Source organism: Osmerus eperlanus, chromosome 23 (genome assembly GCF_963692335.1).
Source record: "Osmerus eperlanus chromosome 23, fOsmEpe2.1, whole genome shotgun sequence".
NCBI classification, from domain to species: domain Eukaryota; kingdom Metazoa; phylum Chordata; class Actinopteri; order Osmeriformes; family Osmeridae; genus Osmerus; species Osmerus eperlanus.
In genome coordinates this window covers 9,408,536-9,421,733 of record NC_085040.1, presented here as the reverse complement: position 1 = coordinate 9,421,733, position 13,198 = coordinate 9,408,536, and the positions used below count along the sequence as shown (strand labels likewise).

Sequence of the window (13,198 nt, the reverse complement as noted above, 5' to 3'; positions counted from 1 at the left end):
GTTAATACTGTCTGTCAAGTCTTGTTTATATATATGTTTTTTGTAACATTTTACATTTGAGCCTTAACTGTGTCGATGCCAGAAAGACTCTGAGGATTGCCAGGGGGTTAGTAGTCTTGCTTAGCTGCCAAACATTCCAGGCAATACTAGTCTCTACCTACAGTGGAGAGGTAATTAAGTCTCTATACGTTTAGCAATGGTGTAACCAATAGGTTGCAGGGTATTGCATTTTCTCAACTGATCTGCATTTGGTTGTCACCATCTCACCCCACCATCTCACGACCCCCATTATTGGTCGCATCCCTGTTGTGTTCTATTCTTTCTAAACCGTGTCTATTTTGGTATTTGTTTGAGAGGAAAACCTCCCTGACACCTCTCTTTATCTCCTAAACAAACTCTTCATGATTTATTCACATAGGCCACAGCAGGCTCTCACCTCCTCCACTCAAACACCAGAGCCCAAAAAGCACAGCTGTTTGGTGGTTTTTAATCCCACTTCTGTTACACTACAGTACACTTCTACTTTCTACTTGATGTTGATACACTAAGATGATATTTTCCCTTTCCCAAATATGTTTATAATTTTTTTTTATGTTCCCAAGGTTCCAGGGAATAGCCACCTACCTCTCTCCTTCTTCCTGCTTTCCCCCTCTGCTCGTCCTTGCTTCAGAATTTCACCACTGACATACCTCCATCATCCCTTAGATTTTGTAGACGTTTTTTAAATAATTCCTGCCTTCATAATTCTCATTCTCTTTACATTTAGCCAGTTTTTATGTTGCTTCATCTATCACCATTAGCGGTGTACTAAAACATACATCTAAACTTCTCAACTGATGGTATCAGTGGCTTCCTAATAAGTAATTTCACTTAGTGTTGATTTTGTTTTGTGCCAGTCACTAGTGTAGCTTACTGACCATGAGCAGTGGAAATAATCAGTTATTGACAGACAACCACTCTGACAACTACTCACTTGATACCTGGCACTAGTAGTCAGCGTTCATTAGACCACCGTTCAGTTGCATGATGCCAGGCAAGCAGTCTACTTTGCCTACAGTATGTCACAGAAGCTTTGAGCATTGATTAAAATGGGTATTTGATCTTAACCAAATGATGCCCCCAGGCAGTGTTCCCCCAAACAGCTGCGACCTGATTGATTTTCAGTGAAATGCCATGTGAGCTGAAGGGCAATGCTTTGCCTCCAGCAGAGCTCCATTCACAAAGTGTCACAAAAACTTAGATGCACACTAGCATGCTGTTCTATTAGAAGGATAGTAACATGGGAATTGTTAACCTTAGTCAATACACTATCATGGATAAAGTATTTGGTTGTGTTTATTTGGGTTTGTTGTTGTGTATGTAAGCATGTGTCTTTATGACCTTGGTTTGACTGTTTGGGCAACCTTTGCAGAGTCAAGGTAAATACCTACAGTGGTTTTTAGCATTATCACATATCAGTAAATTTATGTTTGCAATCTCTGAATAAGAAGTAATGCTGTGTGTGAATATCATGAAAACAGTGAGAAATGCATTCAACTCATCACCTATGACACATTGAATATGTTGTATGATAAATGTATGTTGCCTTTTTTATGTTGACTTAATGCATAGTAGTGCAACTACTAACATTGGGTGTTCAAATTTAGGTTATTTCCTTGCATACAAAGACTCTTCTACACCATTTGCATAATCTCTAACTCTTCTCTTCTTCTGTCTCCTTTTCAAACTATCTGTCCTACTTTTCCAAATTTTCCTTGGCACCGACTAACACTCCCACACATTGGCTATACCCTTGTTTCATGTCTCTCACTCATGCTAGCTCTCATTAATCTGTCTCTCTGTTGCTGTCTTTTTGTCTCTCACTTTTTCTTTCTTTCTCCTCACAGAAACTTCTTCAGCAGCAGAACTTTAACACACTGATGGCTGTGGTAGGCGGTCTTAGTAACAGCTCTATCTCTCGTCTCAAAGAAACCCAGACACACATCAGTTCAGAAACAAACAAGGTACAGTAAAAAAAAAAAAGAAGCTTCTTAATGTATCAAATTTCCCATCATAAATCATCATGTTCATGCAAAAAACTTATGTGATTTAAATCTCAGAAAATGTGCAAGTATCCATATACACAATACTGAATGTGGTATTTGAATTTCTTCCCTCCTCCAAATATCTTATGATGATTATTTAATTTAATGAAATGTTATGGCTTTCTGTCCCACAATTGTTTTTCTCCTGACTTGACAGTAAATGTTAACCAATAACTATAACGAATAGTTCTTTTTGGCCTTGTCAGTCAGAGGAACGGTATTCACATTTTCCCTCTCACATTTTAATCCTGAAATCATAGTCCTCTCCATTTTCTCCCCTTTAAATCCCTTCTTTACCCTCAGGTGTTCAATAGTTTGATTGAACTAGTGACGTCATGCGGCAACTACAGCCAGTACCGCAAGCGTTTCTCAGAGTGCACAGGCTTCCGTTTCCCTATACTGGGGGTGCACCTCAAAGACCTGATTGCTGTACACGTGGCACTGGCTGACTGGGTTGACCCAGAGAAAACTCGGGTTAATTTAGTCAAGACACAGCAGTTGTATGCTATCCTACAGGATCTGGCACTGGTCCAAACCATGCCACCTAACACAGACGCTAACACTGACCTGCTTAACCTCCTCACGGTAAGTAATACATTGAGTATTTTTTTTTTTACAAATCTAACAAATACAGACATATTCTTTGCCTTTTTTGTAGCCTTAGGTAGTGATATTGGAACACCATTTCCAATTCACTGAAAACCCTAACGTGCACAATAACATTAAGTGCACACCGTTTAAGCAAGCAAAAGCTTAAAACATGTAACCCATAATACAACAGCATAAACACAAATGAAACATGTAGTCACTTTGCATTTCAAAATATAAATGTTGCATGTATAACAATGCAGCATTAAGTGAAAAAAATAGGGCTGTCCCCACTCAGTCGACTAGTCGATTTTCTGGTCGATATGCTCTTGGTCGACTAAGATTTTCTTATTCCAGCTGCCGTATGTCAGTGTGAGATCTGATTCCCGCTTGTGTCATCATTGCTGAATTAACTAAATGTTCTACAGAAATTGTAGATTATCAAGTGTGGATGGCGGGTTATGCAAGGGCAGTAGCGCATATAAAATGAAAGTTGCATTTGATAAATCAAGTAGTTTACTACGCCTGACACATCATTTAGAATAGCCTACGTTTTGTTCCCTTTACATCTAGGGACTAAATAGAATAAGGCTAATCTGGGGTATTGCATTGTACACAGGATTTCTTATTTTTGTTTGAGCTGGTAAACTGTGAATGCAGCTTTCAGGCAGTTTGAAAGGTGCGATATCCCATCTCCCCTTCTAATGATCAATCGCTTAGAAAATCAATGAATTTGGTCTCAACAGTTCCTTTCAACATTGTCTAGCTTACTTAAATCCAGTTACCCAACATTCCAAGCATTCCATTATAATAGGCCTACTTACAGCTCAAGAATACATTTCATTTAGCTTATTGTTACGTTCATGCACTCTTTGTACAAAATATGGGCATTCATTGCAGCCAGATGTAAGAGGTTGTAAATTGCTCATTTATACCTCTCGATATTTCCTAAATGCTATTGTAAGCTATTTTATTGAATGGGCTATTATAATGTTATTTGTTAGAAACAGAAATATATAGAAAAGGGGGGACTTTGATTGCGAAGGAAGATGTTGTGTGCAAAGAGAGTGGAGACAATAATGTGTGGCCGGCCGAATCGAGGATCCCTGTAGTCTGTCTGTGTCTATTGGGTGTGCTTGCCTTTCGCAAGGCGCAACCTATATTGTCTCTTATATATATTTATTATTATTTTATTTTTTTAGCAGACGCTCTTATCCAGAGCGACTTATAGTAAGTACAGGGACATTCCCCCGAGGCAAGTAGGGTGAAGTGCCTTGCCCAGGGACACAACATCATTTGACACAGCCGGGAATCGAACTGGCAACCTTCAGATTACTAGCCCGATTCCCTAACCGCTCAGCCACCTGACTCCCTATTAGTATTAGTAACTGTAATGCAATTACTGAAGTTATCAACAGTAATGCGTTACATTACTGCGTTACAGACAAATATAATCTGATTACAGTAACGCGTATTACCCCCAACACTGGCGGTGACCTAGTTGCCTACGTGTGGGGACTTGGTCTTTGATAGCTGCGACGTAGTTAGCTCTACCTTTGTAAACATTGCTTTAGCTCGTGTGACGTGTAACTCGTCGGCAAAGCTAACAATCGCTGCCAACACTACGTCTTCCTAGGTGGTATGTTGGCTATCACCGGTCTCAAGTCGGCAACTGTAGGCTAAGTGGCTTGCTAGCCGGCTAGCTACCTGGAAAAATAATAAAAGGACGACATCAGTGTGGCCATTTCAGCTAGCTAGTGTTGTGCTGTATTGGCACGGACCTGAACAGCCAAACCCGTTTTGTCACTGACTGGTCATTAAAACGAGTCTAGTGTTAGTGGTTTGATTTAATATTGAAGAATTACATAAATGATAATATCTGGGTTTGGGTGAATACGTCTTGGTCTGGACACGTCTTGGTTAGTTGCAACCTTTTATTGCCAATATTAACAATGCGTTAATGGGGCGATTGATTGCTACAATGATTGTAAATGCCGCTCAACATGACATGACGTAAATTTAGGTAGGGACGGTAGGGACATGTCCCCACCAATGTTTAGGAAACGTGTAATTGTCCCCACCAATAATTGCGAGTCTAAACATTTTTTTCCCATTCTTTTAACATTTACTGCTCCACAATTGGTTAACTCTCTCAAGGTCAGTGTTACTCCTGATTGGCAGGAGTGCGCTGATCACAATGTGTAGCCTGTCGGCTAACAGTGGTCAGGTGAGCGTCGAAGCTAGACTGAGAATTGGCTTTTTGGCAGGCTACTCCTGTAGGTATACGTTAACATTGAGTGAATAATAAACTCGAAAAAAAAAAGAAAAAAAAAAATCGAATTATATAACACTCCTGTATATTATTGTTGAAAATGTATAGTATGCCTATTTCTAACGTTAACGAGCCTTTGCTAGCTCAGGAACACAACTACGGAATTGTCTGCTTGATAGCTTTCGGACATTCTTTGTCTTGAATGAAGAGTTGTAGACTATGCCGTAGTTGCGGTCGAAGCCATGCTAGCTATACCTGCAAACTTAAAGGATTTGTTAATATAGTCATACCAAACTGCATATTTCAATGTTTTTTAGATGTTAACAGAATGGCACCAAAAAAAAGAATGACTGATATAAGGTCCTTCTTCACAAAAAGACAATGTGTAAGTAGTATAAATGTCTAGCTTTACATTGTTACAGATAGTTTACACAGTTATAAATGATTATAACTTATTGTACTGTATACTGATTTCATTTATCAGACAAATGAAGTGCCAGTTGATCCAGGCAGCTGTAAAGAGAAAGAAAGAGATGGACAAACAGGGTCCCAGGTGAGGTCTTAAAAATAGTCTAGTGATTATGACAGTAGTGTTCAAATCGATTAGGATATTGTTTTTGAGGCACAGTGAGTTCATACTAGGCTAAACTAATGCCATAAAGAAATACTCAGAAGAATAATTTAGCATTGCCATATATATAGTCTATGAGAGTCAACTTCTATTAGGCAAATGAAGCAATGGAAGGCAGCAGTTCAGACATGGAAGAGGCAGTTGGAGCTACAGGGTCACAGGTGTGGATTTAAAGTGATTAAAACAGTGAAAACACTTTAGAAATTCGTAGATTCAACAACCAATCTGTAGATTGAATAATGTACCTAGCTGGTTCTAAAAGTATACATTAGTTGATAGTGTAGCTAAATGTGTAATTTGAATTGTTTTAAGGAGATTGGTCCACATGCTAGGAAGGATTTAGACATCGAGAGGCAGTGACGGTTCATGTGAAGTTGAGTGTAACAGCGAAGACGTCCATGTCATGGACATTGAAGACAAGCCAAACCAACCTGACCCAAAGTATATTGAAGTACAGAGACTGTCAAATAGATCCCTGCATTTTCAAGACAGTTGGTACAAACAATATCCATGGATTCACTATAGCCCTTCCTTGAAAGGAGTTCTATGTTTCCAATGTGTTAAAGCGTACACTGTCAAAAAGAGCACTTTGGAAAAGAAAGCAGACCCTGCTTTTTCCTCAAAGGGATTCAATAACTGGAAGAATGCTCTAGCTAGCTTTGATCGACATCAGCAAAGTAAGTCCCACCATCATGCTGTCACAATTAATCAAGAGGCTCAAGAGGCAAGGCACATAGATGTACAGCTGTCAAGTGCCTTGGCAATAAAACAGCAAGAGCCAAGGCATTGTCTTGAGCAGATAGCAGGTCCAATACAGTACCTTGCTAGACAGGGCTTAGCCTTTCAAGGCCATGAGGCAAATGATGGGAATTTATACCAGCTTTTACTATTCCAGTCGAAGAATGATCCCACCCTCACCACTTGGTTATCCCGTTGTCATGATTATGTCAGCCCCAATGCTCAAAATGAGTTTTTGACCTTGATGGGCAATACAATTGTAAGAGGAATTGCAACATCTATCAGAACTTTGCCAGTTGTGCAGTATTCCATAATAATTGATGGCACTCAAGATGTAGAGGGGAAAGAGCAAGAGTCAGTATGTTTGAGATATGTGGACCATGACCTGGTACCACAGGAGGTATTCATTGGTCTGTATGCAGTATCAGGGACCACTGGAAAGGAGATAGCTCAGGTAGCGGTTGATGTCCTTTTGAGATTGAATCTTCCAATGTCTGCCGTACGTGGTCAGACGTATGATGGAGCTGCCAATATGTCAGGCAAGTACACAGGAGCACAGGCTGTCCTGAAGAGACAGCACCCATTGGCTCTTTATGTTCACTGTGGTGCACACTGTTTAAACTTAATCACACAGTCTGCATGCAAAGCTTCTCCCTTAACACGTGACTCCTTGCTTTTGATTCATGAGCTGGGGATTCTGAGCAAGCAATCATGGAAATTCAAGGCAGTATTTGAGGGAATAGCAAAATCAGGAGAACACCACACAACCCTGAAACCACTATGTCCAACTAGGTGGACAGTCAGAGGAAAGGCTGTTAACTCAGTTCTCACTCAGTATGACAGTGTGTTGTCTAGTTTGGAAGAGATGTCTTCTAATGGTTCAGACACAGGTGTCAGGGCCAATGGTCTCTTAGAACGATTCCAGAAAGGGAAAACTGTCCTTGGACTCCTGCTAACATTAGAAGTGATAGGGGAGCTTGAGTGTTTGAACAAGTCTCTACAGAAACAAACACAGACCATTGCAGGGATGCAAGCTGCAATAGAGTGTGTAAAATCTACCATCCAAGCCAAAAGAAATGAGGAACACTTTCAGGATGTGTTTAACAAGGCACTGGCAATGGTTGATTCCCTTGGTATTGAGCCGATTCAAATACCTCATCAAAGACAGCCACCCAAAGGGTATACTGGTGGGGCAAGCCAGCATGTCCCAAAGACACCTGAAGAATACTACAGAATTGAATTCTTTAAAATGTTAGACACAGTATATTTGCAGTTTAATGAGCGGTTTAACCAGACAGACTTCTTAAAACAAGCGGAGCTGGTTCATGAAGGAGGACGTGAGACATAGCAACGCGTCATTTTATGCGCAGGGCACTCCCTCCTAATAGGGCGGGGTATATAAGGGATTCCCGGCATATGCATCGCTAGTGCGACATAGACTTCAGTCTTCCTGCTGCCTCCACCTCCCTGGCCTCCACCCTTGGTTCTGGTTTCTGTTTCCTGTTTCAGGGGGAATGCGTCGCCGCTCTCTGCTCGGAGGTCGAGACGGTGTCTCGTCGGATGCGGCAGGGAGCCGATGCGAGCAGAACCACAATGCCAAATCAAATCAAATGTACAATCGTGTTTGTATAGTGGTAAATAAAGTATTCGTAAAGTCATACTGAGTCCTCCTGCCTGAACCGGAGGAAGTTACTTACTGGGGAAATGGGTGAGGTTATAGATCAGTACCCAGAACTGAACAGGGAGAGTTTGAATGTGCAACTGCGTATGTTTCTATCAAAATACACCTACAAGTCCAGCACAGAAGTTGCAGATATTCTTAGAGGAATGCCTGTTGAGGTTAGAGGCTTGTTTGATCAGGTGGAAGTGCTTGTTAGGTTGTTGTTAGTTATTTCCGTGTCCTCAGCAGAAGCTGAAAGAAGCTTCAGTGCACTAAGGAGATTGAAAATGTGGCTCAGATCCACAATGTCACAAATGCGGCTAAATAACACAGCAGTGTGCCATGTCCATCGGGACAAACTGGACATTCTTGATATCAGAGAGATCTGCCAAAAATGTGTTTCTGCCAATGACCGACGTAGACATGTGTTTGGGTCTTTTACATAGGAGCTACTGTAGAAGAATAAGGTTGAACGTTCTAGCAGGTGGAAGCAAATTAAACATAATGTAATGTTTATATAACAACAAAGCAATTAATGTGATAAAACCTGTACCTTTTGTTTGTATAATAGTTTCACTCTGTTACTTTTCTAAGCACAAATAATCAGCAATATATTGTTGGAAAAACAAAACTTACAAAGTGTTAACTTTTTGAAAAGTAGCTTTAAAGCACACTAGATACTTTGTGCCTGCAGACTTGAATACATCATTATTCAATTTAGCTAGCTAATATATCAGCTTAAGAAATAAGTTTAGTTAACTACTGGACGTACGTACTGTTACAGAACTCTGAATAAACCTGAATATATTTTGACACTTCTGACCTACTGTATGTAAATGCAGTATCTTGTGTGTTTGTGTGTGTGTGTGTGTGTTTGCACAAACGCTTTCTGCTCATGCTTTTAGCAACAGGCAGGAGCATCGATAGGAAATAGAATGGTAAAACTGTGTCCCCACCAATGTTCAAATCAAACCTACGCCCTTTACTGAACCGACTAATCAAATCAAAGTTGACTCTGAGTTAAAGGCTAACCGTGATGCCATTAACGAGCTGACAGCACAAGTGTCCTCCTTGACCAAGCATCTGGTCCAGATGGCCAAAACAACTGAGAATGTGAAATCTGGAGGCCCAGGTACACAGAGTCATCCTCAGCCACCTGTAACTGATACAAGGGGTAGGTGCAAGGAATGTGTACAAAATAGTAACATGAGCTGTCCCCATTGTTTCATTTGTGGTCAGGCGGGACATAGGGACATTGGTTGTCTCCAAAAGAAATTGTCAGGAAATGGGAAGAGGTCGCTGGACAGGGGCAGCCCCTGAGTCTAGCAGCTTCTAGACTCAGGGGCCCAAGTGACGATGGTGAACCGCGAGTGGATAGAGAAAGCGTCGCCCTGTGTAAAAATGCAGTCACTCGAATCCCTATTTAACAACCAATCTCTTGAAATATCTGCAGCTAATGGAACAGAAGTACCCCTGAATGGATGGGCAGAAGTTGACCTTCGGATCGGTAATCTGAACCATGGATATGTGACTATTAGAGTACCTCTACTGATTAGTAAAAATTGTAACGGTCCCCTTTTAGGTAGCAATGTCATAACTGAGGTTATCAAAGCAAATGTAGACAATAGCAATGAAACTAATGTCACCGCTATATTGAAGGACGTTTTGAGTGTCATTGAGAACACAGTAGAGGCCCTGGTTTCTGCCCTCCAGATAACTGCTTCTGATGAAACACCTTTGTGTAATATGCGCATTGGCAAGAAAGGCGTCACTATCCCTGCTGGAAAAATATGCGAAGTTAAATGCAGAGTTAGGGAGTGGCCAGGGAACGGTACAATGTTGTTCCAACCCTGCCCAGAAAATAACTGTACAGCGGGTTTAGATCTGTTTCCAGCGTTAGTAAATATTCCTAGAGGGTCTTCAAAATGCACTAAAATCCCTATTCAGAATTCAACTAGACATGATATCTATCTAGCCCAGAGAACAGTCCTTGGTACTCTCGAAGACATAATTGAAGTGGAACCAGTTCAGTATCCCTCACTGAGTTCTGAGACCATGCAGAAAAATACTGCTGGAACATGCTCAGCTCAGTTAGGTACAAAAACACTGACTAACCTAAACAGTGCACAGTGTACGAAAAACATGTGTCATCCCCCGGTTGACCTATCACATCTAAGGGAGGAAGAACAGGAAGTTGTCAGAGAGATGTCTGTGCGTCGACTTTAGAGGGCTAAACAGTAAAACGATCCCTGACAGACATCCACTTCCCCGCATCCAGGAACTGCTGGATAACCTTGGGGGCAACCTGCAGCATTCCAAAGATGTATGGAGGGTGTGCTGGATGGTCTAAGAGACGAATGCTGCTCTCCATATTTGGATGACGTACTCTGCTTTTCTAAAACCTTCCATGACCACGTCCAGGACTTGAAAAGGGTGCTCTGTCGCCTACGGGAGCATGGTGTCAAGTTACGCCCGAAGAAATGTGAGCTGTTCAAGCGTCAAGTGAGGTATGTGGGACGCCTGGTGACAAGTGAAGGGATGCAGGTAGACCCTAAGGACCTGGAAGCGGTGTTACAACAAAAGGAGAGGGAACCAAAGAATGTAGGAGAAGTCAGAGCCCTCCTTGGTTTCTTGGACTACTATCGCTCTTTCATTCAGGATTTCTCCAGAATAGCCCAGCCACTTTTCAAACTCCAAGAAAGTCCTGGCGATTCCAGCAAAGTACTTTTAACAACTCGGTCCTCAAAGAAGAGCATGAAAAGTGGTCAACTGCCATCCAAGACACCAGTCCAATGGACTCCTGAACACAGTGCTGTGGTATCGCATCTGGTTGACATGTTGACCAAACCTCCCATTTTGGCATACCCCAACTTTAACTTGCCATTCATCCTGCACACTGACGCTTCGAACGAAGGTCTGGGGGCTGTGCTATACCAGGAGCAGAGGAGTAAACTCTGTGTAATCGCGTACGGATCCAGGACACTCACGCCTGAACTATCACCTTCATTCCAGCAAGCTTGAGTTCCTTGCGTTAAAGTGGGCCATCTGCGATAAATTCTGTGACTACCTTTATTATGCACCAACGTTTACCGTTTACACAGATAACAATCCCCTTACCTACGTTTTAAGCCCTGCCAAATTAAATGCAGTCGGACACGTGAATTAAATGCAGTCGGACACCGACCCACGACATGCGTCGTTGTGTTTACCCAATTTTACCCAATACAAAAACAAATAAAAATTATTTTATTTTAACCATTCCAATGTGGGGGGTCTGAGACAGCCCGACAGTTAAAAGAAAATGCTTCACTTTGTTTTTGTATGAGGTAAATTTGTCGCAATATGACGGTGGGTCACAATGACTGATGGGTCAGAATGACCCGAAGATAACACAAGGGTTAAGCACCTACATGACGACATGGGACATGTCGGGGCTGACAAAGTCATACACCTTGCGAGACAAAGATTTTACTGGCCTTTCATGCAGCGTGAAATCGAAGACTACGTCATTCGCCGGTGCCCCTGTATTAAGCAAAAGCGACCCACTGTCCATGAGAAAGCGCCGATGGGATCAATAACGACCAGTGTCCCCTTCGAGCTTCTCTCAGTTGACTACCTACATCTTGAACTGAGTAAAGGAGGCTATGAGTACATCTTAGTCCTGGTTGATCACTTTACTCGCTTCGCCCAGGCCTATCCAACGCAGAATAAGTCTGGCAAAACTGCCGCCGAGAAGATCTTCTATGATTTTATTCCACGCTTTGCGTACCCTCAAAAGATCCATCATGATCAGGGCCGGGAATTCGAGAACAACCTGTTCCAACGGCTCCAGCAGCTGCCGGGAATTTCCCATTCTCGAACATCCCCTTACCATCCGCAGGGAAACCCCGTTGAGCGCTTGAATAGAACGCTTCTCCAAATGCTCCGGACGCTGCAAGAAGGAAAGAAGGCTGAGTGGAAAGACCATCTACCCAGTATAGTCCATGCTTATAACTGTACAAGGCATGAAGCAACGGGCTATTCGCCTTTCTTTCTCCTCTTTGGAAGAGCTCCACGGTTGCCCATTGATTTGTTATTTAATCTTGAACTTGAACAGCAGACACAGACGGACAGGAATACGCACAGACCTGGGCTTCTCGGATGCAGGAGGTGGCGCCAGAGTTCCAGCATACAACTCAAGGAACCGAGTCAGATGAAGCACAACAAGAAGAGGAATCAAGTCCTTTGATGATGCTAGAGCGAGTCAAAACGCAGACACAAACTGAGCTGCTACCATCTGTGGAAGTTCAGGGCCAACTCGACGATGTTGTGGACGAGGAACCTGACATGGAGGCCGCACTTGCCTTGGAACCAGTGGATGAGAGAGAGCAACCATTGCGGAGATCCACTCGAGTTGTAAAACCCAGAGGCATGTTCACATACAACCAGTCAGGACAGCCTACATACCAGCCTTGGAGGATGGGAGCACATGCAATGTATGCTGGTGTACCGTACCCCATGCCTACATGCCCAGTCCTTCCACAAACATGCTATTACCCTACTCCAGCAGTATGGACATACTAGACACCTGACAGAAGACTAAAACGACCGACGGACACTGACACATGCTTACTGGACACTGACACATACTTACCGATACTCGTGCAGGTGATTGACATTTCCAGACTTTGATACCTTACCTGACTTTGACTTGTTAGTTTAGTTCTAGATGTCCGGAGACATCTCTTAAAGTAGGGGAGAGTGTAACGGGTTAAGATTTTGTTTATATTTAACAGACACCCCCTTCTATTTTTTAATTCATATAACTATTCTAATTTTCTATAATAGCGTGTTTGTACACGCCAGGTCTTTAGATGGCGCTGAAGCGCTCCGGTGAATCACGGGAGACCATAGCTTCCTCCGAGCCTGCTACGCAGTATTAAACTGGTGTGGGTCTGAGCAAGACGATAACTCTTGTGTGTCTCTGTGTTTTCGCAGTTTAATCAAAGATACACAGTACTGTCCAGCCTGTGTGTCACTTGCTGCCGGTCCAGATATCCACTTGGTCTGCAGCCGGTAACACTAACGTGTGCTGGCGTTGTGACGTAGGCTAGCACTGAGTACCCTTTGTTGACACAAGGCACTTTTTGCCACACAAGACCCCGAGATACTTGAACTCCTCCGCTTGGGACAAGATCTCCTCCCGACCCGGAGATTGCACTCCACCTTTTTCCGGTCGATAACCA

General features: G+C 42.5%; 1 protein-coding gene across 3 annotated transcripts in view; it reads left to right on the top strand.

Annotated features, from left to right (window-relative positions):
• LOC134009858 (RAS guanyl-releasing protein 2) overlaps positions 1-13,198 on the top strand; it is an 87,075-nt gene that overhangs the window by 33,031 nt on the left and 40,846 nt on the right. For all 3 annotated transcript variants that reach the window (XM_062449599.1, XM_062449600.1, XM_062449601.1), the window contains exons 9-10: positions 1,887-2,003; positions 2,388-2,669. In XM_062449599.1, coding sequence (XP_062305583.1) covers positions 1,887-2,003; positions 2,388-2,669 — 399 coding nt within the window. The remainder of the gene's footprint in view (positions 1-1,886; positions 2,004-2,387; positions 2,670-13,198) is intronic.